Source organism: Aythya fuligula, chromosome 19, assembly GCF_009819795.1.
Source record: "Aythya fuligula isolate bAytFul2 chromosome 19, bAytFul2.pri, whole genome shotgun sequence".
Classification (NCBI taxonomy): domain Eukaryota; kingdom Metazoa; phylum Chordata; class Aves; order Anseriformes; family Anatidae; genus Aythya; species Aythya fuligula.
In genome coordinates this window covers 10,370,420-10,394,793 of record NC_045577.1, presented here as the reverse complement: position 1 = coordinate 10,394,793, position 24,374 = coordinate 10,370,420, and the positions used below count along the sequence as shown (strand labels likewise).

General features: G+C 57.9%; 3 protein-coding genes across 3 annotated transcripts; 2 read left to right on the top strand and 1 right to left on the bottom strand.

Annotated features, from left to right (window-relative positions):
- Nucleotides 1-333: 333 nt before the first annotated feature.
- On the top strand, nt 334-10,897 carry ALAD (aminolevulinate dehydratase). The gene is made up of 12 exons (XM_032200608.1): nt 334-372; nt 4,122-4,267; nt 4,485-4,535; nt 6,930-7,026; nt 7,546-7,681; nt 8,179-8,262; nt 8,541-8,629; nt 8,933-8,988; nt 9,640-9,727; nt 10,211-10,297; nt 10,476-10,605; nt 10,695-10,897. The coding sequence occupies exons 2-12, from the start codon at nt 4,155-4,157 to the stop codon at nt 10,772-10,774; spliced, it is 1,011 nt and encodes a 336-aa protein (XP_032056499.1). The 5' UTR covers nt 334-372; nt 4,122-4,154; the 3' UTR covers nt 10,775-10,897.
- A 41-nt stretch (nt 10,898-10,938) lies between these two features.
- On the top strand, nt 10,939-11,899 carry HDHD3 (haloacid dehalogenase like hydrolase domain containing 3). The gene has a single exon (XM_032200609.1). The coding sequence runs from the start codon at nt 11,001-11,003 to the stop codon at nt 11,715-11,717; it is 717 nt and encodes a 238-aa protein (XP_032056500.1). The 5' UTR covers nt 10,939-11,000; the 3' UTR covers nt 11,718-11,899.
- Nucleotides 11,900-12,273: 374 nt separating this feature from the next.
- On the bottom strand, nt 12,274-22,864 carry BSPRY (B-box and SPRY domain containing). Its single transcript, XM_032200593.1, has 6 exons — nt 22,782-22,864; nt 22,373-22,471; nt 21,238-21,468; nt 19,395-19,420; nt 18,279-18,403; nt 12,274-14,112 (listed from the first exon to the last, which is right to left on the bottom strand). The coding sequence occupies exons 1-6, from the start codon at nt 22,830-22,832 to the stop codon at nt 13,586-13,588; spliced, it is 1,059 nt and encodes a 352-aa protein (XP_032056484.1). The 5' UTR covers nt 22,833-22,864; the 3' UTR covers nt 12,274-13,585.
- Between the last annotated feature and the right edge of the window lie 1,510 nt (nt 22,865-24,374).

Sequence of the window (24,374 nt, the reverse complement as noted above, 5' to 3'; positions counted from 1 at the left end):
TCTGGTTTCCACTTGGCGCTCAGTCAGTAACAGCACAGGCTGCACTGACGGCGCCTTCCCCATCTGAACAACCCACAAGTGGTGCTTCCAGCTTTTTTTTTAATCTTCCTGTACCAATGTGGGACGCGCGCTCTGGCGGGACCAATACTTGAATAAAAGCCGGACTCTTTGCAGCCGCCGCCTCCTTCATTTCCACAGGGCGGAGAGCAGGGGCTGGGGGGGGGGGGAGAAGTTCGCGGGACGGGCCGGGGGCGCGCACGGGGCCGCGCGAGACTTCCCGCCGAATTACCGAGAGGCGGGAAAGAGGGCGTGGTCAGGCGAACGAGGGGGCGGGGTTATGCAAATCTCGCGCGGCCGGAGCGGCGGCAGCAGGTGAGCGCGGGCCGGGGCGGCGGGGGGCCCGCGGGCAGCGGCACCGGGCAGGGACCGCTCTCGGTGTCCCCGTCCCCGTCCCCCCGCTGTGCCCGGGGCTGCTGCAGCGCCCCGCGGCCGGGAAGCACCCTGATGGCCCGGCCCGGCCCGGCCCGGCTCGGCGCCTGGCGGTTTTCCCGTCCGCGTCCCCCTGCAGCGTGCCCCGAGCCGGGCTGCGGGGGTGGCCGAGGGGCTGGGGGCGCGCTGCGGCCGGGGGGGGCTCGGTTTGCCCGGCACGGAGCACAGGGGGTGAGGGGAGGCCTCCCGGCGGCCTGCAGATCCCTCCCGGGGGGAGCGGGGGACAGGCGCTGAGCTCTGGGGACAGCGACAGGACCCGAGGGGACGGCGTGGAGCCGGGACAGGGCAGGGGCAGGGTGGGGGTGGGGGACAGGGTCTGCACCCAGAGGTGGTCGGGGGCTGGGACAGGCACCCCAGGGCCGTGGGCACGGCACCGAGCTGCCGGAGCTCCGGGAGCGTTTGGACAAAGCTCCACCACACAGGGGCTGCTTTGGGGTGGTCCCGTGTGGAGCCCGGAGGTGGACTCGGTGCCCCCTGCGGATCCCTGCCCGCTCGGGGCCGTTCTGGGGCTGTGCCTCGTGATGAAGCCGGTGGCTGGCACCCAGCTGGCACATGGTGCTGCGCCCGCTGCTGGTGCCAGGACCCGGCACTGAGGCACTGTGAGGGCCCGAGCCCGGCTGTGCCCCGCAGGGACCTGTACCGGGTTTTGGGGCCGTGGGGAGGGTGCAAAGCAGCGAGTGCTGGCACCCTGCTGATTCCCACATGGATGCTCTCTCGGCATCTCCAAGTGCATGGGTTTCCAGATGGAAGATGAAATCTTTCCTCACGCCTTGACCTTTGTTAGTGGCTGTTAATTGAGCTGCAGCAGGGTGGGAGCTGTGCGGGGATCTGGGTGGCTCTGGGGCCGTTGGCCCATGGGGTCACATCTCCCGGCTGGGCTGCACCTCACAGCCGCTCGCGCTGCCCTTCCCTTGCCCGCTGCAGCCCTGCCCCGTCTTTCAGACAGTTTTGGGGCATGCAGCGGCTCAGCTTCTGCCAAAGGGGCCCCCAGGCAGGGGTACCCCCAGCTGTGGCTGTTATCCCTGCTCTGCAGGCCCTTGGGACCTTCCCCACAGAGGGTGGTGGCCTCTATCTGTCCCGTACAGCACAGTGGCGGCCGGCTGCCTCCCATCCCACCCCGTCCCCCTCCCCTGCCTCCCACAGGATTAACTGCCGGAGCATTTTCTGGATTCTCGAGGTGCATTTTGCTCACTGAACCCTTTGTTCCCAGTGGCTGCCCGCTGCCAGCCTGCCTGGAGCCCTGCCCAAGCAGCGCCCGGGGGCTCTCCACGAGCAGGGACGGCTGCAGCAGCCCCGGTCTCTCAGCTATTTCCTAAGTGGTGCCCTGACACTGCCAGCGTGCTGTCAGCTCGTCTGCATCCCACGCAAACACCGCTGTAATTTTTTATAGTGCTTTTATACATGTAAGCTGGCAAGTAATCGAGAGGTGCCCTTTCTGTATCCCCAAGCTAGGAACACAAGGACTCGGTTCAAGCCTGGCCTGAACGTGATGCCCCTGTTGCAAGTGGGGTGTTCTGCTGCTGACTGGGAATTGGGCTCTGTGTGGGAGTGTTTGAAGGGTCTTGAGCTTATCCCAGTGTGGCACAGGTGAACACCTCAAATTAAAGGTTTTGTAGAGGAACAGAGCCATCTCCTGATCAGCTCTGTCGCTGCCTGCTGTAGCAAGTGCCCATGTAAGCCGTCTTTCCCTGGACCATGGTCCTGGTGGGCAGACCCAGAGGTTTCTGTGTCCTGCAGAGAGCCGGGCACGGTGGGCATGGGTAGAGGAGGATCAGTGAGGTTTATTGCTGGGGAAATCCCTCCCAGGTCCCGGATTTATGGCAGCAAACAGGAGGGCCCAGGAGGGCTGTGATGGGACTGGGGACGGGGGCTGCTTCTGGGATGGATCACACAGTCAGGTCTGGGCTGTCCCCAGTGTATAGTCCCCAGCTGTCCACCCTCAAGCTCTCAAAACAAAGTCCATGCTGTGCAGTTTGTTTGTTTCCTGAAGCTGAACCTTGGCTCCTGGGCAGACATGGAGCTGGGGGAGCCCGTGACCTCTGCCCGGGAGCTGGCTGGGCTCCACGCCCTCACTCCGGGGGCCCTAAATCCTGCACTGCTGCCCTGGGGCCAGCACTGCCGCTCCTCCGGCTCCTCTACCCGAGGCTCCTCCACTCGGGGTGTTTGCAGGATCTTGTCTGGATGAGGCCCAAGGGTGCAGCCAGAAGTGCTCAGAGCTGCCCCGAAGGAGCAGCCTGCCCCTGGGCCGTGCTTCCCAGGCTGCCTCGTCCCCAGGGAACACCAGCTCCTGCCCCCGGCTCTGGGTGCGCTGGTGCCAGCCCTGTGGTACACCCCAGGTTTTTCTGTGGGCAAAAGGCAGCGTGGCTTAAGCAAAGCAAAGGATTTATTGTTGTAAAACTTAAATCTGACTTATCTAGTCACAATTATTATTAGTGAGATGTAATTATTGCAGGGGAGAAAAAAAGAAGTCATTAAAGGAAGAAGTTTCCACAATAACACAGCTATTTTCGCTTTGTGCATGCTGAATACTTGCTCTTTGTTACTCCGTAAGCACTTCTGCCCAACTCCCACGTTTGCATTTCTTTATCAGGCCATAGGTAAGCACCCACTGGTGTTGTGTAACCACGGTGTTCACAGCCTCGTGGCTCAGCACCACCCCGTGGCTTCTCATCTTCACCCAGCACCGAGACGTTTCGGTATCTGCCCGTTGCCACTGTGGCCACGACTACTTTGTGCTACACAGCCCAATTTTCGACTGCTGTCTGTGTCACACAGCTGTATCACACAGAGCTAAGCAAAAGCAGAATGAATTTAGCAAAGACCATCTCATCATAGAAAATCACCGTTCAAGCTTCACAAGCTGAAACAAAGCTCCAGGCAGCGCTGGGCAAGTCCTGAGGCCGTGCGGAGGTGGTACAGAGCCTGTGGCTGGGCACTACAAAGGTGTTATGGTATTTACTGGGTTACAGGGCGAGAGGCTCCTGCTTCACCCCCGCTGCCTGGGAAGCAGATGCCCTGGGGAATTCGCTGCTGCTGCCTCACTACAGCTCACCAGATACGGGCCAGAACAGCACGCTGGGCTGCCACGCTCTCGTAACTCACCTCGCGGTCACTGGCTGAGTCCTGCAGCTGGGATTCCCAGCTAGCAGGGAGCGGGGCAGCTCCCCTACAGCCGACAGCAGAGGGGCCGGCTGCTCTCCAGCTGGTACCTGTCAAGGCACGAGGTGCTGGATGCAAGCACGGGGCAATAAATGAGCTTTTCTCAGCGAGTGGCTGCTGTGGGGGAGCAGCAGCTGCCCAGGGCCAGCCGTGGGGTGCCCCAGCTCCATGTGCCCTCTGGCCAGGCTCTGAGCCCGTGGGGCTGTGCGGAGCTTGCAGGGTGGTGGCACTGAGCTGTGTGAGTGTGGCTGTGCTGCAGGATGCTGCTGGTGGCCCGAACTCGGTGGTTTCCTGCATGGAATGGGAAGGGGCAGCAGGGAGGAGTTGGCACCATCCCCGTGTATGGCTGCGGCTCCCACTCCCCACAGGGGCAGCACAGGGACAGCCCTTGGGCCTCAGCCCCCTCCCCGTGCACTCTGATAGCCGGGCCCTGCTAGCACCCAGCCACTAAGCTGATGTTTTTGGTGTTTCAGTCTCCTTTCTCGGCTTCCTCGTGAATTCCCAAGATGCAGGCGGACTCGCTCCTTCACAGTGGCTACTTCCACCCCGTGCTACGCTCTTGGCAGTGCACAGCAAGCACCTTCGATGCCTCCAACCTCATCTACCCAATTTTTGTCACGTGAGTGAGCCAAACCAAGGGACAAATCAAGCTCAGTTTGGCTGCACGTAGAGCTACGGGCTCGGGTGCTCCCTGAGCGGTCGGCTGGGTTTAGACCCCCCAAAAGACTCCCTGTAGATGAGCCTGGGATGGGGGCTGGGTTCTCTGGGCACTGCCCACCTCCGATCTTCCTTCTCACACCACGTGCTCACATCTCTGTCCCATCCAACTTCTGCAGTGACAGCCCTGATGCGGTGGAGCCGATCGCCAGCCTCCCTGGACAAGCCAGGTAAGAGCACAGACCCTGAGCTGCGTGCCCCCTGCCATGAGCAGGGCTGACATGGGCCTGAGATGAGCACAGGCCAGGGGTGACGCTCCCAGCCCTCCATATTCCCTGCCTTGGAGACCCCCCAGCAGCTGTCAGGGTGGGAGCATCCCTCTGCTTAAGGAGAGAAAGAAATCAGATCGGGATGTTTGGAAAATACCGACATGGGCAGGGAGGGTGCCAGGGCCCTGCAACGTTGCAGAGCACTCGCACGGTGTGGGCTGAGCACACAGAGAAGTTGGGAGAGAACGGGGAGCCCAGCAGCGCCGGACATGGCTCCTGTCCTGCGTTAGGTCCTGTTGCTCCATCAGCTCCTGTCCTCACTCGCTGCTGTGTTGGCAAGGCTTGGTTGGAGGCCAGAGGGGGATGTTCCCGTCGGGGGGTGGGCAGGATCTCCCTTGTGCAGGGCAGGATTTCCACATCTGTCCTTGCTGCGGGGCAGCAGGAGGTGGGTCGGTGTGGGAAGGGCAGCAGGCACCTCGGCCAAGTGGCACACAGCACCTCGCTGCTCACAGCTCTGCTCTGCTGGCCCTGGGCACGTGGCCACGGTTGTGTGAGCAGCGTGTGCAGCACAGTCCGTGCTCTGTGCCACGCCAGGACCTGCGCCTGCTGCCCAGCTCACCGTGCCGAGCCCAAACTCGGCTTTCAGGGCTGCAGCAGGAAAGCAGAGATAAGGGAGTCAAGGGCAGGGCATGCTTGTCCTTTCAGAGCAGAGACAGAGCAGAGCTCAGCCCCCTCTGTGTCCCTGCTGGGCAGATAACTGTCCTTAGCCCCAGATAAGGTCCTGCATTGTTCCTCCCAGCACCAGCTCCCCCATATCTCCCGCTGCTGCTTGCAGTGCGGCGCTGCTTACAGACCTGCTCCCGGGTCAGTGATGAGCCCAGGTCCATCGGAGCAGCCCTGCAGACAGGGCCCTGTGAACGGCCGGCTGGGTGGCTGAGCACCGTCAGGCCGGGGGGCTGTGTGCTGCCACTGTGGGCGCACACGGTGTCTGCTGGTGCCTGGCAGCCCCCTTCATGGAACCAGAGAATCACAGAATGGTTTGGGTTGGAAGGGACCTTAAAGCCCATCTAATTCCAACCCCTGCCATGGGCAGGGACCCCTCCCACCAGCCCAGGCTGCCCCCATCCAGCCTGGCCTTGGGCACAGCCAGGGATGGGGCACCCACAGCTCCTCTGGGCAGCCTGGGACAGGGCATCACCACTCAGAGTAAAGAATTTCTTCCTCATATTTAATTTAAACCTCCCTTTGTTTAGTTTAAAGCCATTACCCCTTGTCCTATCACTACACTTCCCTCCCCAGCTTTCTGCAACCCCTTTAGGCACTGTCAGGCTGCTGTAAGGTCAGCCCGGAGCCTTTTCTTCTCCAGGCTGAACAACCCCAACTCCCTCAGCCTGTCCCCATAGCAGAGGTGCTCCAGCCCCTTGATCATCCTCATGGCCTCCTCTGGACTTGTTCTAATAATTCCATGTCCTTGTGCTGGGGGCCCCAGAGCTGAACACAGGGCTCCAGGTCGGGCCTCGCAGAGAGCAGAGGGGGCAGTCCCCTCCCTCGCCGTGCTGGCTGTGCTCCTTTTGGTGCAGCCCAGGACACAGTTGGCTTTCTGGGCTGCAAGAGCACGGTGCTGGGTCACACTGAGTTTCTGTCGTGGTTTAACCCAGCTGGCAGCTAAACACCACGCAGCCGTTCGCTCACCCTCCCCCCTCCCTCTCTGGGACGGGGGAGAGAAATGGAAAGTGAAGCCTGTGAGTTGAGATAAAGACAGTTTAATAAGACAGGAAAATAATAATAACAATAATAATAATAATAATACAATGGTGATAATAGGAAAATAATAATAATATGTACAAACAAGTGATGCACAATGCAATTGCTCACCACCCGCTGACCGATGCCCAGCCTAACCCCGAGCAGTCCGGCCCCCTCCCCCCGGCCAGCCACCCCTATGTATTGTTTAGCCTGACGTCAGATGCTATGGAATACCCCTTTGGCTAGTTTGGGTCACCTGTCCTGGGTCTGTCCCCTCCCAGCTCTTACTGCACCCCCAGCCTGCCTGTTGGCAGGACAGAGCAAGAAGCTGAGATGTCCTTGGCTTGGTAGAAGCACTGCTCTGCAACAATTAAAACATCAGGGTGTTATCAGCACTCTTCTCATCCTAAGCCAAAACACAGCATTCCACCAGCTACTAGGAAGAAAATTAATTCCGCTCTAACTGAAACCAGGACAGTTTCTCATCCACCAACACCCTTCTCCTCAGAGCTGCTCTCATTCGATTCCCCACCCAACCTGTATTTGTGTTTGGGATTGCCCAGCCTAGGTGCAGGCACTTGGCCTTGTTGAACTTCCCTTTGCTCCTAGGTATGGAGTCAACAAGCTGGAGGGGATGCTGCGGCCCCTTGTTGAGGACGGCCTGAAGTGTGTGCTTATCTTCGGGGTGCCCAGCAAGGTCCCCAAGGTCAGTGTGTGTGAGCAGGTGGTGGCAGGGAGCTTGGGGTAGCCACAGAGGTGGGGGAGAGCAGTGTGGGACTGGAGGGCATCTCCATATCAAACACAGGCAGCTCAGGGGCTGTGGCACACTGTGCAGAGCAGGATGGGGATGGGAAACCATAGCAACACCCAAAATGCTCCTGGAAACCCTGGGTGTCTCTGCCCTGTCCCTGTGAAGATGTGCTGTGACACTGCAGGGTGGAGGAAAGCAGAGAGCTCTGCACTGCTGGCAGCAGGATGGGTGGCTCGAGAGGCCGTGCCCTGTGCTCCCTCTCCTGGCCCTGCCCGGCACTGGGAGCTGTTGCAGGGTGGCCCCAAGACCTGCGCTCAGCTTGGTGTCACTGCTCCATCGCCCTTTTCCAGCACTGGTGATCTCACTGCTCTATGGTACAGGGTTCAAAACGTGTTTCTTGGGCAGATCTCCTGCCATGGAGGAGCTGCTGGGAGGCCCTCAGCTCTTTGTACCCAGGCATTTCTCTTCTCACAGGATGAGAGAGGCTCTGCCGCTGATGCAGAGGACACATCTGCCATCCAGGCCATCAAGAAGATCCGCTCCACCTTCCCAGAGCTGCTCATTGCCTGCGATGTCTGCTTGTGCCCTTACACCTCCCACGGGCACTGTGGTGAGCGCACGGCGTGGGTCCTGGGGTGCTGCTGTGCGGGCACCATCCCACAGCAGCACCTTCCCCTGCCTGGGACTCTGGGGATTTGCTGAAGAGCTCTGGGCGCTGGTGAGGCCAAGCCAGCTCCTCCCTCAAGACTTCCCAGTGCTTGCATTAAGCCTGGGAGACCTCCTGGATTCTGCCAGCAGCTGGACAGGGTGGGAGGCACACGTGGATAAACAACCGGCTCCCTGTCCCTGAATCTGTCTGAGCACCCATCCAGGTCTCCCCATCGCTGCCTTCCTTGCCCTGGAGCACCCACATGTTGAGTCCAGCTCACGGGGGCTGTGCTGTTGGCCTCCTGCTCGCTGCCCCTCCTTACCCAGTTCCCTAACGCATTCCCCACGGTTGCTCTGAGCATCTCTAGAGCTTGTTCTGAGAGCCATGCTCCCACCCCGGGGATCGAGGCAGTCACCCAGCTGTCCTGCCTGTTGGCTGACTCCATGTTTGTCCCCTAGGCATCCTGCGTGAAGATGGCACCATCCAGAATGAGCTCAGTTGCCAGCGGCTAGCAGAAGTGGCTCTGGCTTACGCCAAAGCAGGTGAGCAGTCTCCTGGCAGCAGTGCCCACACTTGGCTCTTGCAAACTTGCCCCCTCTCACTCAGAGCTGGCCCAAAAGCAAACCCTGCCCTGGCTCCAGTGGGAGTGCTTTTACTCTGGGCTGCAGAAGCCTCCACCTGCCCTCCACTTGCACCCCTCGGGAGGTTGCGGGGACCCCAGACCCTTCCCTTTGGCCCCAAGAGGGAGATGCCTGGGGTCGCCTCCTGCGGGCAGGCAGAGCCCTGGGCAGGTCTCAGTATCTCCGGCCTTTCCCCGCAGGCTGCCACATCGTTGCCCCCTCGGACATGATGGATGGGCGCATCGCGGCCATAAAGCAGGCACTGATCTCCAGTGACATGGGCAACAAGGTGAGTGTGGGGCCTGTCAGGAGCAGCACCAACAGGGGGCCGCACCACGAAGTAACCTGGGCAGAGGGTGGAAGAAGTGAACCCCCACCTTGCTCGTGACATGCTGCAGGCGTTTTCCTGCCCCACTGCATGCAGGAAGGGAAGGTCCTCAGCCAGACACACGGGCAAGCAAGGTGCCAGGCCTGTGGCAGGGGAAGGAGGATGTGGGGCAGAGTATAAAGCAGCTGTAGGAGGGAATCGCTACTGCCCCAGAGCTGGGGTGCAGCACAGAGCTTCTGGCCCTCATGGTTCCGTTCTCTGCAGGTCTCGGTGATGAGCTACAGCGCCAAATTTGCTTCATGCTTCTACGGTCCCTTCAGGTGAGGCTCTGCAGGGAATGTCCCCAGCCAGCACCAGGCTGGCCAGGTGTGTCCCAGCTCATCACCTGGGAATGGGGCTCAGCCAGAGCCAGGGCTGGAGCTTACCTGTGTGCTTTGGAGCACCTTCTTCATATTTCCTTGGTGAAAGAAGGAACAAACGTACCTTGCCCAGGAGAGGCCTGCTGGTGGGAAAGTGCTGGGTGAATTCCTGGGTGATCTCCTGTCCCACCCCTCCATCTGCCCATCCTGGCAGGCAGAGGGGGCTGCCTACAGCTGCCAGGAGCAGCAAGTCACAGGAGCAGGGAGTCACAGGAGCCAGTGTTGCACCAAAGGGTGCATTTCAGGACAAGCCTCAGCTCATCCAGCTAGTAGACATCCCAAGAAAGGCATGACCCCAAGAGAATCCCTGAGGGACCTGGCCCAGAAAAGAGCAAAAGGAAAATGTCTGAAGTAACTTCACCCCAGCCCTCTAGGTGTGGAAGCACAGCTCCTGCACTTGCTGGAGCTGTTCCCACATCCTGCTGTGGATGGGGAAGAAGGGGCAGCTGCTCTGGCCGTCTTCTCAGCCTGTCCTCACACACGAAGCGGTGCAGGGTGAGAGGCAGAAGGAGCCGTGCTGGTTCCAATCCCTGCCCTCTGCCTTGTTCCCAGGGATGCTGCACAATCCAAACCTGCCTTCGGAGACCGGCGATGCTACCAGCTGCCACCGGGCGCCAGGGGCCTGGGGCTGCGAGCTGTGGTGAGTCAAACCTCACAGTTCTGTCGCTGTGGGGACTGGAAACCCCTCACACAGCGCCCAGGCAAGAAACCTTACACCCAGCACTGCAGAGGGGCTTGGGACAAGCTGGAGGCAGGAGGGGGGAGGCACGCCAGCCAAAAGGGCTGAGGGTCTTTGCCTTCTACAAGTGAGAGCTGGTGAATGGCAGGGGCCCGAGGACTGCGTGTTCGGGGCCGTGGAGCTGGGTGTGCTGTTCCCTGCTGGGGCTTGGGGGCACAAGGACATGTCCCTGGACAAGGAACACACAGCCCTGGCTTTCACCAAGCAGCTGGCAAGGACAGTGCCAGCTCCTCCATGGGCTCCTGTGGCCTTTGGGGGCTCACCCAACCCTTCTGCATCCCTGGGAAAAGCAAACCCCAGCTCAAAACTGCTGGGAAAACCAACGGGGCGCTTGCTGGACAAGTGCTGTGAGCTGCAGGGATCGCGAGCGTGCTCTCCTCACAGGACCGGGACGTGCGTGAGGGGGCAGACATGCTGATGGTGAAGCCGGGGATGCCCTACCTGGACCTGGTGCGGGACGTCAAGAACCGAGTAAGCCCCGCGGGCTCCCTGCAGGGACAGGGAACCCCCCGAGGAAGTGGGTGTGTGGGGGGGTGTCCAGCAGCATCACTTCAAAACCAGAGGGGCTGCGACTTGGCGTGATGGTGGGGTGCTCAGGGTGGCCGAGGGGACCCCGCTGGGTGCCCCCCGCTCACCTCGCGGCCCGCAGCACGCCGCCCACCCGCTGGCGGTGTACCACGTCTCGGGGGAGTTCGCCATGCTGTGGCACGGCGCCCAGGCTGGAGCCTTCAGCCTCAAGGCGGCGGTGATGGAGGCGATGGCCGCCTTCAGGCGCGCAGGTGAGTGAGAAGCGGCCGGGATGGGAAGGGGGGGGGCGGGAACCGGGCGGGCTCCGGCTCCAGCCCCAGCCCCGCTGCTCCTCCCTCAGGGGCCGACGCCATCATCACGTACTTCGCGCCGCAGCTGCTGCGCTGGATGAAGGAGGAGGCGGCGGCGGGGCGGGCCTGAGCGCGGCGGGCGGCGCCGGGGGGGGACCGGGGCCGGGCTCCCGGAGGAGATCGGTGCGGGCCCGGCCTCCCCCCGCAGCGCAGCTCGGCCCTGCCGCTGCTGCCCCGGGACCGCGCTTCTCCCCCCCCCCCCCCCGCCTCGTCGGGCGATGCGGGCAGGAGCCGCTCCCCGCCCGCCCCCGCTGTGTGTGTGCGCGGTGCCCTGAGCCCGGGCCGGCAGCGGGGCCATGCTCCGGCTGCGCCTGCTGACCTGGGACGTGAAGGACACGCTGCTGCGGCTCCGGCAGCCCGTGGGGCAGAGCTACAGCGCCGAGGCCCAGGCTCACGGGCTGCGGGTGCAGCCGCAGGCGCTCAGCGAGGCGTTCCGGGAGGCCTACGGCGCGCAGAGCAGGCGCTTCCCCAACTACAGCCAAGGCCAGGGCCTGAGCTCCAAGCAGTGGTGGCTGGACGTGGTGCAGCAAACCTTCAGGCTCGCGGGTGTGCGCGAAGACAGCGTCCTCGCACTGATGGCCGAAAACCTTTACCGGGACTTCTGCAGCGCACGCAACTGGGAGCTGCTGCCCGGAGCCGCTGAGACCTTGAGCCGGTGCTGCCAGCACGGCCTGCGCATGGGGGTGGTCTCCAACTTTGACAACCGGCTGGAGGACATCCTGGCGCAGTGCGACCTGCGGCGACACTTTGAGTTCGTGCTCACCTCGGAGGCCGTGGGCTTCACCAAGCCAGACAGGAGGATCTTTGAGGAAGCCCTGCGCCTCGGCGGGGTCCTGCCCGAGCAGGCAGCTCACATCGGGGACGACTACGCCAGGGATTACAGGGCTGCCCGAGAGGTGGGCATGCACAGCTTTCTGCTCCGCACCGCCGGGCAGGGTGGGCACCCAGAGGTGCCCCCAGGGCATGTCCTGCCCACGCTGAGCCACCTGCTGGCCCTCATCGAGAAGGGGTAGCTGTAACAGCTGCGTTTTGGGGAAGGACCAGTGCCGCTGCTGAGTAGTGAGCCACTCATCGCTGTGATTTCTTGCTGCAGCTTGGGACAAGGAAAAGAAACAAACACTTCTGAGCGCAGGGAGAAGCAGTGCCCGCAGAGCAATAGTGTCATTAATACAATAAAGTAAACTTGGCACGCTCAGCATTCCTGCTGTGTTCTTTCAAAATGCTGTATGGGAGAGGGTCAGTGGTGGTGTCTTCCCCTGCTGGAGCTGGGGACTGGATTGGGAGCAGCACAGGATGCATTTCACCCAGAGTCCTTCCTGTCCAATTGTGTCCAGAGGGATGGAGGCAGACATCAAGATTTGTCCCTTCTCAGTCACTCCCTGCTCACACAGAGCTGTGGGTACTCCTGTCCTGGTGACTGGCAGCCAGCAGAGAGCACCCAGCAGGCACTGACCCTCCACACCCCGGTGGACCTCAGGTTTGCCACCTCACCAGCACCTCCCCTCCCCTGGAGCCATGGCAGGAGGCAGTCACAGCCCTCCTGCAGGCAAAGCAGTCAGGAGTTGGGGATGTCTCCTTAGTTTAACGTTTTGGCAAAAAACAAACTTTTAATTATTAATTTGGGTATTGAGAAATGGATGACAAATTTTAAACACCAAGAAAACACCTTCCTTCCCCTTCACCCAGCAGCAATGTCAGTCCAACACCTCTCTCCCCTCCTAATAGCAACACCCGTTTTCACTGCATTACACACAGCCTTCCCTATCCCTGTGGTGAGCAACAAGCAGCTCAGTTTCGGTCAGTGCTAAGGGTTACTTTCTACTGCTCTGCTCTGGCATGGGAGCCTCCATGGGCCACAGTCCCTTTGGAGTGTCTCTGCTCCAATGCGGGTCCCCCATGGGTGACAGCCCCACCTGGTGGCATCCTTCCTGCAGCACGGAGTCTCCTTCAAGTGTGTCCCCAACAGCATCCCTTGCTATGCGCCTCCTCCCTGTTGTTTCTCCATACTTATCTTATTCCCTATTTTTATTTTTATTTTTTAACCCCACCATCAAATTTAAACCTTTACTAAAGGTTTTTCATTCCTGCAACATGAATTGCCCCCTGCCTGTGCACCTCCCCCTGCCAGGGTTGGAAAGAAGCCCTTGTTCTGCAGAGGAATTAAATGATTCACCTGAAAAGGGCTGGCAGAGCCAGGCATTACGCTGACCCCATGCTGCAGCACAGCTGCTTTCACAATTTGGCTCCCTCCCACTTGCACTCCTAGCTCCACACTGAGCAAAATGCAGTGTTGGGACCAAGGTCCCCCCACCCAGAGCTGGGCTCAGCAGGAACCAGTTGCAGAGCAGGAGCTCTGCACCACCCAGCTCCTCATCCAGCCCTGCAGCCCAGCCAGCAGCACTGAAGCTAAGGGGAGATCACAAAAGCCTTTGGCCCAGGCAGTGCCAGCAGCAGCACGTTACAGCAGCAGCACAGTCTGCTCCCAGCAGAGAGGGGGTTGTGGCTGAGCTGCAATGCTCAGGGCCATCGGCTTGCACACCTGCATGCACCCGTGGCATCCCCCAGTGCTCGGGAAGGCTGGCACTGGGTGGAGAGGAACAGTGGAACTGATGCTGGTTTTCCCCCAAAAGTCCCTGCTACAAGGTAATAGTGGGGTCCCAGAGGGCACACATCAGGTATGGGGTAGCCTGAAGGAGGAGAAGAAAGCTGTTGTAAAACAAGAGAACAGGCAGGTTGAAGGCAGGTCTTTTCTGACCACTGTGCGTGAGCTGGTAGCCCAGCCTGGGCACCCTTCCCCACCTGAAGGCACTGTGTGTTGTATATACAATCCCTGCACATACAATCACCTATTCATGCCCCGCCGGCGAGCGCAACGCTTCGCTCACTGGACAAGCGAGATGCTGTGGTGTGCCACTGCAAAGACGGGATAGAGCGGTGCCGCAAAGGTCTCCCTGTGGGAGAAGAGGATGGCACAGGAGTCGGGGTCGTAGAAGAGCACCTCCCCTCCTGCAAAGTCAACCAGCACGCCGATCTCAGCCGGGGACTTGATCAGCTCCACAGGCTGGGGCTGACCTGCGTGCAAGAACCTGAACTCCTTGTCGTAGCGCGAGAAGACCCAGGAGGCAGTGTTGAAGCCCAGGCGGACCTCGTTGCCAGACCCCTTCCGTGGCAGCGAGCCGTAGCAAACCCCCAGCTTGTAGGCGCAGCTCTTCTCCACGCTGATCTTCCATGCGTGGAGCCCTGTCTGGAAAGCTGCAGTAGCCAAAGCGTTGGGCCAGTGGTCAAATCGGTCGGGGCAGTCCAAGTCCAGCTTTGCTTTCTTGGGGCTGAAGGTCAGGGTTTTCTTGTCTTCTGACAGGCTCAGGTGGGGGCTGACAGTTTTCTCGTCAATGAGAATTTCTTGAGAGCCTGGGAGAGAAGCAAGTAGTGAGCACAGATCAGGCTGCCCCTGCCCAAACCCCCCAGGGCAGTCAGAGCCAGAGCTATCAGCACCACCCTCAGCACACAACACCCCTGTGGATCAGTCTGCCCCCGCAGGGTGACACGGTGCCATGGACAGCACTCATACTGCTACTGCTCATGGCCTGGGAAAGGATGGAAGGAGTCAGCTGGGAGCCAGGGACGAAATCCAGAGAGGAATTAGCACTCGTTAAACTGAACAAACATGCCAGAGGCAACAGCCTGGGAGCCCTGCCCCATCCGGCCGGGCTGCCAAAGCCACCTCTGTGGCTCTGCAGCCTTCAGATTTCACCAGCTGCCTCTCCGTCCATGCACTGAATGTTTTGCAGTCACACACATTTATCTTATTCTGTCACAAAAGACAAAGCAGCAGCGTGGCCAAGCCATGGTTTGGTTCATCCCAACAAAGAACAGTGATCCGAGCAGAGGCTGGGAGCAGTTTCCATGCATGGCAAGGAGCAACCCAAACCTCAGCCCTGTTCCCTCAGTGCCCCTGCCCGGGTGCTGAGTGGGGGCCGGCTCCTCCCTGAGCCAGGTGCGTCAGAGCCGCCTGCTGCTTGGGAAAACTTGCAAAGCCAGTACCACAGGAACAAGGAGGGCTGGGCGGAGAAATCCTTTCCCTCCTCCAAAGCACACTCAGCCCAAGCTGTTCTTCGACCAACACTGCCCATCGGCCCTAACTGTGTTCGGAGCAGCCTCAGGAAGTGGCACCAGGCATTAGAGATGAGCCAGGCTGTGACTTGACGCAGTTTTTCTGTGACACAGGGATGGGTCCTTAATTCACAGGACAAAACCAGCGATTTGCACCCTCAGGGTCAGCACCCAGCACCACTCGCCCTGCCTGGGCCACACACTTCCCCCTGCGCCACCCTTCCCCATGGGACACGCAGCACTGTGCGAGCAGGATGTGAGCACTGAGTAACTGCTCAAATACCCCCCTCACCCCATAAAATCCCAAAGCAAAGGGAAAAGGCTGATGCCCAGGTGACTCACCCCTGCCCACTCGCAGGGAGATGGAGTTTCTCTGCAGGTGCCCCTCCTCACCCTGCCTTCCCCACCCTCATTCATTTTATGCCTTCAACCGCCACAGAAACAGGGCTGGAGCCGGTGAGTCATTTGCTCTCCCAACCATCCCGCTGGGCTGGGCTGCAGGAAGATCTCGACCACGCGAAGCCCGTTCCTGCCGTTTCCTCATCACCCTCTGCCTGGCGCTCAGCAGCCGGCAGGATGAGGCCCTCAGAGACCCAAACCACAGGGCTGCACCCTAAACACGGCTGTCCCAGGGCCCAACCTGCACACCGGGGATGTGCCACGCACCCACAGTGTGAGGCCTGCACCTTAGGCAGGAGCTATCGCAGGTAATGGCGAGCAGAACGAGGATCTAAGGCAGCACCCCCACAGCCTCGCTCACTCACAGCTTGCTCCACAGAGCGCCAGCCAAACGCCCTGCAGCCTGCTGCCTGCCCGCCACGCTGCGCTCAAGGTTTCCGCAGCTCAGGCTGTGCCCGCGCTGCCTGCTCAAAGGCTGACGTTCCAGGAAGCCAGGCGCTGCTACGAGTTCACAGAAAAGGGAGCAGCATGAAACTTCAGCTCCCGCTGAGAAGGGCACTAACCCTGCTGCTGTGCAACGCGCACCCGTCCTCGTACAGTGTTGCCTTCTGGTGCTCATCCACCCAGGGCAGGGCTGCCCCGATCACAACCGCGTAACTTTGCTGCAGAAATGTGGTTCCAGAGGAGCACCTGAGGGAGGGGAAGCGCTGGCCTAGCAGCAGAATAATTCAGATCAGTGAATTTTCCTCCTCCGTTTAGTCACCATTAAAATTGCCCTCTGGATATTCCTGTATATTCTGACAAACAACTCCCCCAGGAAATCATCTTACCTCAAAATCTACTTTCTTTGTGTCACTCCCTCAGCACGCTACCCTCAGAGTGGCTTTGCCACTTCCGAGGAGCGATGGATGCTGAACAGATAAGTTCATGTCTCTTAATTAGGTATGTGTTAGTTGCAGCACATTTTACTGTGTTTAAAAATCAAAATTTCTATTTTCAAACTCACCCACCTGGAACCCAAACCCTGGTGCCCAGATGCAGGCAGCAGGGTGAGCGCAGACCCCCCAGGCTGCAGAACTTCGCTGCACAAGAGCCCGGCACCTCAGCCAGCAGGACAGCTGCAGCCTGCGAGCTTTGAAGGCAGAGAGGGGCGAGATGTCTCCCCTCCGTGAAGGGCTCGCTGCTCGTGGCCGGCCGGCCTCACCGTTCAGTGCCTGCCCCAGAAGGACCGGGGCTGATGCCTGTGAGCTTGGACCCCTCCTCACACAGTGCCAGGGGCTTTAGGTGACCTCCAGGTTGAAGGCAGAAGCTGCCAAGCCCAAACATCAGCAATAAAGGCCTGGCTGCCACCTGAAGGCATCAAAGGCCTCGCTTTTATTTCTGAAAAAGTGAAATGGAGGTTCTGGTACCTTCTGGCTACCAAGCTTTTGAGAGCCTACAAACTACCAAGGTTTGGGATTAACCTTTTTAAAAGTAGATAAACAAGACAGTCACAAATTCAACTGTCTTTGGGAAGAGGGAGCACTAAGTAAAACATAACATTATGGTGTCTTCATGAAAGCTAGGACCACTGAAGTTAATATTAAATTTTTTAAGGCTATGTCCTGCGTGGACATAGCCTTAAATGTCCACCCAGGACATTGGACTAGCGAGACAGCAACAATAAGGCAGACACCCTCAACATATAACAGTGACTTGTTACATCTAACCACCCAAAAAAAATAAAACACATCAGAGTAAAACTTCCATGTAATAAGTGCACCACCAGTGCACCCACTACTAGGACCTAATGACTTAAGGTCACTACACCTGACAAGGACGTTACTGGGAAAGGAAAAGCATGTCACAACAAAGGGAATTAGGGAAAGTTTCCCTGCTTCCCTTGACAGCTCTGAACATCTGCTGAGAACCTGCTTAGCTTTGGCAATGTACAACCGCAGGATTTTGCATGAATGCCAGTAATCAAAGACTCAAAACAGAGCAAACTGAATTAACTGCAAAGGGAGAACAACACCAGAGTTTGCAGTAAAAGAAAACTGCTGGCATTGTCTGGTGTTCAGATTCCCAAGCCAATACTTAAAAGCCCTAGAGCAATACCAGTCAGAAGCACACACATTTAAAGGAATCCGAAAAGAGGGAAAAACTGGGAACCACTCATTGACATCAAGGGCGAGGTCAGCAAAAAATCAAAAGTTATCACTTAAGCTTTGGGAAGATCACCCAAAGGATTGCTCATAAGGAGACACACAGGACAAAACTGTTCAAATCCTGAAGGATGTCACCTCCTTTGAAGAACAAAAAAAAAAAAAAACACATTTGAAACGCTCTAATGTTGTCCTACAAATAATACTAGAAGCAAACATTTCACAATCAGCAATTCAAGCAGATCACTGTTGAAGAAGACTGTCTCTGACTGCTCAGAGCTGGCAGCACCTTGGTAAAACTGTACACAGAGCACATCACTGGCCTGGCACTCGTCTCTGACGCCACGTTGGCTGTACAGCGAGAGCTGAGCCAGACCACAGACCCCAAACGTTTCTACCAAACCACCAGCTCGTGCACAGCCACAAGGTCTGCTTATGATCAGAAAGCTACTGCATTTGCTCTCTTCTTGCTCCTGCACGTTACAGAGTGCCTTACAAACACTGCGCAGGTGATTTCAACCCCTTTTAAAACCGCCAGTAGGGCAATGCTGAAAGCAGTAAAGGCCAAGTTCCTTATGGCAGCAGGAGTTTAACTGGTGTCACCAAGTGACCCAGGAAAATGGGAAACAAAACCAAGTGAGGTTATGCAATGGAGACAATAAAATACATGGTCTTTTCAAACTCCAGTACTCCTCTTAGCCATCCTCCCTCCTGAACCCCTGACAGCTGCTGCTGCTGCCCACCTGGCTGGGGAGCACCAAGCAACCTGCAGGGGCTGGGTCAGCAGAGGGGGCAGGAGGCACCAGGTCCTCCACCTGCCAGGACAGGACGCAGCATCGGGATGTTTCTACAGGCAAAAATCAAATGAGCTTGCAGAAACCCAGATCTCCAGAGAGGATGAGACCTGAGCAAGACACTGACCTGTGATGCAGGAGAGAACAGCAGAGGCCCACAGCCGGTGCAGCAGTGGACTCTGAACACACTGCTGATTAAAGTTTAACTTCACAGACTCCTGCGGCTCCAAGATTCCCTCCGCCACCTCTGTCCTAGCAAAGAAACACAGGAGTTATTTTGAAGTCTAGTGATTAATTGACAGTCTGAGAGGTCTTTATAGAGATCACTAGGAAGCAGTTCAGAAATATGAGCTGGAGCAGTTGCAAGGGCGGCACTTGGTGCAGAGAAACTACAGTGAGTGGGGGTTTCTAGACAAGCTCTCCTCCTGAGCGATACTTTCGGTTGGCTTTGATCACAGTCCCTTCTGAAAGGACTTCAGTGTTTTAAAACACAGCACCATTAGCCTGAGTCAACAGCTTCCTCACTCAGCACACACACATTAAATGCGTCTGAGACCAGCCATCGAGATACAAGAGGAAAATAATGAACAGGCTGTAGGGAGGGAATCAGGTTTCCCTGTGAGTTTTTTTGTGGACAAAGCCTGACTGTTAGAGCAGAGTGAGCCAGGACTCCAGAATTCACGCACCATATCAAGGAGGTTAAGGATTTGCTGGGTTCTTGTGGCTTCCAGCACCACATGAATTCACGTTTGCGAGTGGAGGCTGAGGCTCTGGCACTGGCTGCCAGCGATGTGCTGCAGCAGGTTTACTGTTCTCTATGGGCCCGCTCCAGGCAGAAATACTCCCGGAGCATGCCAGCACTTCAGGTGGACAATCCAATCCTACCTCCTGCCACCAGGCCAGGGACCAGCTTGCTCCATCTCACTAGGAGCCCCGTGTTGTGTTCTGAGGAGCTGGAGGAGGTCTCCTGTGAGCAAGTGCCAGAGCATCTGCCGGTGCCTCTGGAGAGACATCGCACATCCTGGTCTCCAGTGTTTCTGGTGCAGTGCAGCGTGTGAAGCAAAGACCAGAGGACACGTTGGCATCTCTGTGCTCTGTCCTTAGCAAAAGCAGCACAAAGGAGGAAAGAGCGGGTGTCACCACTGGCAGAGCTATGGCATGCTGCTCACACCAGGAATGCAGAAGGTGCAGGCAAGCTTGGAGAAGGGGTGAGGAAAAGACCCAGGAGTGGCCAGGTACTAACCTCTCGAAGATCTCTTTTTCTGCACGCTGTGGACAAGGAGAGAAAGAGTCAACACAGCTGAAATTAATTAATCCCACAGATTAATCCCAAACACAGGCTGGGACATAGCAAACCTGGGACCCAGGGAGCACCATTCTCCTTCCTGACCCACAAAAAACCCCCCTCACCCCAGCCCTGACTTCAGGGAGTGTCCAATATCCATTTTCTTTGGCTGCAGCACTTTTCACTCCTTGACTCAGAAAATGAGTGGGAATGGCTGACAGTGATGCACCTTCCCTGTATCTAAAGATCTGTTTTGCTGAGCCAGGGACTGGGCAGGTGACAGAGGCTCCAGTGGGGTGTGGGAGCTTCCAGACAGCCTGCCCTGGCTCTGCTGAGTGTGCAAGCTGTAGTGAGCAGAAGACTGAACGCAGCTGGTTCATCTGGTGCAAGGGAAGACCTATGACAGGTGGAAGGTCTCTGGAACCACAATGAACCAGATCAGACCCCATACCCTTTGGTATACACCAGGCTGTCTGCTTCTGGGAGACTCTTACTGCTGTGCCCTGCCCCAGGTGTGGAAACCCCAGCCCCATCCATCTGTCAGGCTCCCTTCTGCATCCCTCCCTCCTCCCCATCCTGCTGGGGCACTGCAAAAACATCCATGCATGCAGCAAACAACCCTGAAAGCTTTCAGTAAATGGCAAAGGTTCAGCAAGGGATAGAGAACCAAAGCCAAGACACAAGTAACCTTGTGAGCAATCCCATTTGTTTCTACACCTGCTGACAATGGTGCATTCCCCAGGTTCAGCCCAAATACCAGAGGAAAAGAATTTTTGAGCCCTGCTAAAACAGAGAGCTGCAGGGTACGCTACATGCCTTCTCCTGTGAGATGACACGTATCAACTCCTGATGGACACAATTGCCAACACCAATAACCCACAGTGGAGAATTTATTAACTCTATTTCCCCTCCTTTATGTGGTAAAAGGAGAAATAAGAGGGCCTTGCTGTTTTCTCCCATAGATATCTGATGGACCTTGCGTTCCAGCCTCTACTGTAGACAGTGAGGCCACAACCCAGCCACCAGGATGCTGGGGCAGGACAGACATCGTGTTTACCACTGAAGGGACAGTCATCTGCCTTCTGTCCCTGGATCAGGTCTGTCTTCCAGGCAGAACTTCTGCCACACTCTTCGCAAAGTTAGATGTGAAAAGCAGCAGCTAAGAGCAAGGAGGAGGAGGTAAAATGCCTGCCTGCTTGCATCTAAACTGAGAGGAGTCACCTAGTAAAGCATTACAATTTAATAGCCAGAAAAGAAACCGAGCAAAGGCAAGCACAGGCTGCTTTGTATGATAAATACCCCACACAGAGGTATGCCAGACAACAGGTCGGGCTTTGAAGAATAGCTGCAGGAGCAACCAAGGATCACATTTTTATTAAAACTAGACAGAACACTAGAAAGCTGATGGCCCAGTCTAACTGCTCGAGCTGTCCTGGCTGTCAAGCCTGGAAGGCACCTGAGTGGGCAGCACCAAGCCAATAGCTTGGAGATCCGAGCCTGAATGGTCCTGACAGCTAAACCTCACTGCAAAGGTGGGAAAAAAAAAAAATCAAAGCAAAGGTGAAACCAGGCAGAGCAGACGGTCAGGAACCACCAAGAAAACAAAGGGGCTTCTCTTGAACAGTTGAAAAAGCTTCTCTGAGCTAGACCTGCAGACGTAGGTCCTGCCCAATGCCATCTCCTGCTGTCACTGCAGCAAGCTACTGAACACCATATTTAAGTCTCCCAATATCCAGGCCATTGTCTAGGTCGTTTCTGGGCTGACGGACCTGTCCCTTGGTATGGGGGGGGGGGTACTTACCACCAAGCCCTGGTCATCCATGTTGGTGATCATGTCCACCAGGTAGGTGCGGAGGGCATCCAGCTTCTGCAAAGCCTCAGTCCAGTGCACCTGCTGAGTCAGGATGCTCTGGTGCACCCGCTCCTCCTCTGCGTGCACGTTCTCCAGCAACCGCTGTTCTTCATTTTCACACACCTTTCCTACAAACATCAGCCTCTGGATAACCAACTCTCGTGCCCCATTGGCCGCAGTCTGCCAGGGCAAGGAGAGAGGAGAAATATCAGTCTTGCTTCAGCCCAAACAACAGCTTCCGCCAACTTTCTGTAGGCTCAGCTTTTAAGATTACCCTGTTAATGAGCCCAAGCCACAGTAACCATCATGATGCAAACAGAGGTGAATGGGATAACCAGGCCCAAACTTGCTGACTGCCTCCAGGCCCAACCAGCCACCAAAGTAAATGTGCAGTAACCACTAATCACTGTGGCATGTAAGTGACAACCGGCTGCTCTGCCAGGGACCAAAGTGTCATCCCTCCTCACAACTTCCAGGATTCACTACCAGCGAGAAGCAGGAGCTGACCACGGGAACTGTCTGTCCTCAGTGACAGCGAGGCACAAACAAAAGCAGGGCTCTGAGACACCGGTCCTAATGCAATGTGTGATGGCTGCACACCAGCACAAATAAGTTTATTTTACTTTTTTAGCAAATGAAGAACGAATCACCAGTGTATTCTGGCTTTTTAAAAACTTCAAGTAACAGAAACAGACCTTGAAGCCTGCAAAATTACCCCAGGAGGTAGCGCAGACCAGAGGTACACTCAGCAGTGCCATCTCAGCACTGCCCAAAGGGAAGGCAATCACGGAGCAGACACGACAGGGTGCACTGCGATGGAAAGTGCTCGGCGACACCGCGCAGCTCCCCAGAAAAGCGAGCCCGAGCCACGGGGCAGGCACAGAGCCACAGCACCCCTCTGTGCCTCGACAGCCAGCACACTCCTGCCGCCCGCTCCACGCACACCGCAGTGCTCGGCCCCCACGTGCAGCAGCGAAGCAGCTGCAAGAGGAGCAGGAGGAGGAGGAGGAGGAGGAGGAGAAGCCCCAGGAGCAGAGGAGCCCCCCGGGACCACCACGGGGCCAAGGGAAGGGAAGGGCTTTACCAGGACGCTCTGGCTCTTGGCGGGCAGCACCTCGGCCATGTGCTTGGCGATGGCAGCGCTCTGCAGCTGCAGCCGCTCGCACTGGTCCACGAGCTTGTTCTGAAACACAGAGCCACGGGCTGAGCTGCGGGCCGGCCACCACCCCCCGGCACCCCCGGCACCCCCACACCCTGCCCGGCTCCCCGCAGCCCTCCCGGGCCCCCCACACCCCGACGGAGCCCCCGCAGCCGGCCCCGGGCAGCGCTGAGGGGAGGGGGGGGGGGGGGGACCGGACGGATCCCCGCGGGCCTCACCCAAGCCCAGGCCGGAGCCGCGGCGCCCCGGGCCCCGCTCGCCGCCTGCCCGCGGGGCCCGGCACTGCAGCGCGGCGGGGCCGGGGCCGTGCCCGTACCGAGCCCCCGGCGCTTACCCGCAGCTCCGCCGCCCTCCCGGCCGGCGCCCCCCCGGCCCGCTGGGCCATGCTGCGCGGCTGCGGCACCTGCGGCAGGTGCGGGGGGGGCGGGAGGCCGCGGGGCCGGGCCGGGGCGGGCGCTGCCGATCCCGATCCCGCCCGGCCCGGCCCCTCCCGGCCCGCCCCGGCCCGGCCCCGAGCCCCGGGGGGGACCCCGAGGCCCCGGCGCGGCCCCTCCGGGCCCGGCCCCACGGCCCCTCCTGGCAGGCGGAGCCGCCGCTCGCCCGGCCCCGGCCGTCGCCAAGGAGCTGCAGGCGTCGGGAGCCGGTCTGGGGGCACGGGGAGCCCGGGGTTTGTACCAAACCGGCCGGGATTTCACCCGAATTGCCGCTGTTACGGCTGCCCGGGGCTGTGGTCGCTATCAGGCTGCTCTCGGGGGCTGCCTGCCGCCCCGTGGGGATGGGGCGATGGCCCCGCCGCTGGAGGTGCAGCGGGGGGTGAACACACTGCGGTGTCGGAGCAGCCTCGGGTATGGGTTGTTTAGAAAAAAAATACGGTAGAAAATGTTTTTGGTTTCTTTTAAGCAGTGCGTTTAGAGGGAAGGGAGGGCAGGAGATTTGCCAACGCAGGATTCGGTCTTTTGAGGTGTAAGCGTTGGGTGAACCCCTTGCTGCGGGGTCCCTGAGTGCGGCACGGTGCTGTGAAGAGCTCAGTGATTGACCGAGTTCACAATAAATGCGTAGGAAAGCCTGCCGAGGAATAAAACCTGCCGTGCACATCCTGCCAAGGAACTACTGCTCGTTCATTCAGCAGTCAGGAAAATTGCTCGTTCCCGCAGCAGGCAGGACGCGGGGAGGCACCGCACAGCTCCCGCTGCCCTTGTAGCCCCCGCGGCCTCTGCTCCCATCCCGCCTGCGTCGAGCTGAAGTCAGGGTGGGAAGGGGCCCAGCCCTGGAGAGCCGACCCCAGGTGAGCTCTGAGATTTTTATTTTGTGGGAGAAACAAATTCCAGTGTTCTTCTCTTGTCACAGAAAAATCACATTTGTTCCTAACATAATGTAACATTCTGGAACCTCAGTCTGACCAGAAGAAGAAAATGATTGAATTAACACTGCCCCTGAGCTGTGAGATTCATTGTTCTTTGCATCTTTTGATGCAAACTCACAGATAGAACAGGCAGAGATTAACTGGGTATTACTAATTGCTAATCTCAAAGGCTGCCAGGATAAAATTAGAAAGGGAATGTATTGTAAAAAAAAAAAAAAAAAAAAAAAAAAAAAAAAACTTGCTTAGTGCTTCTAGTATTTGGTTCTCAAGATTTTGTGGGAGAGACTTGAAGCATGTATTTTCTTCACTAGATCAAGTAGGAAGGGTGTTTTTTTCTCATATTTTATTAGCAAAATACTACTTGTCCAGAAGATGGGAGTGTTAGCGTACACCTAGAGCAGACTAAATCCCATTAATACGTCTTGATCTAAGAAGAATCCAATTACTGTACATGGTAATTCACTGTCATTGGAACAGGTTTGTTGGTGACTGCCCTTCATCTGTGACCGTAGCCAGTGTCTTTAATCAGTGGGGGTTGTGTCACACCCAAGCCAGACAATTTCC

Excerpts from the sequence above, each read along its gene's own strand:
- ALAD (XM_032200608.1), top strand. The coding sequence starts at position 4,155 with ATGCAGGCGGACTCGCTCCTTCACAGTGGCTACTTCCACCCCGTGCTA. Across the intron at positions 8,263-8,540 it reads TCTGGCTTACGCCAAAGCAG|GCTGCCACATCGTTGCCCCC; the intron begins GTGAGCAGTCTC and ends CTTTCCCCGCAG. Across the intron at positions 8,630-8,932 it reads CCAGTGACATGGGCAACAAG|GTCTCGGTGATGAGCTACAG; the intron begins GTGAGTGTGGGG and ends CGTTCTCTGCAG.
- HDHD3 (XM_032200609.1), top strand. The coding sequence starts at position 11,001 with ATGCTCCGGCTGCGCCTGCTGACCTGGGACGTGAAGGACACGCTGCTG.
- BSPRY (XM_032200593.1), bottom strand. The coding sequence starts at position 22,832 with ATGGCCCAGCGGGCCGGGGGGGCGCCGGCCGGGAGGGCGGCGGAGCTG. Across the intron at positions 22,472-22,781 it reads GGAGGGCGGCGGAGCTGCGG|AACAAGCTCGTGGACCAGTG; the intron begins GTAAGCGCCGGG and ends TCTGTGTTTCAG. Across the intron at positions 19,421-21,237 it reads TGGATGACCAGGGCTTGGTG|CGTGCAGAAAAAGAGATCTT; the intron begins GTAAGTACCCCC and ends CCTTGTCCACAG.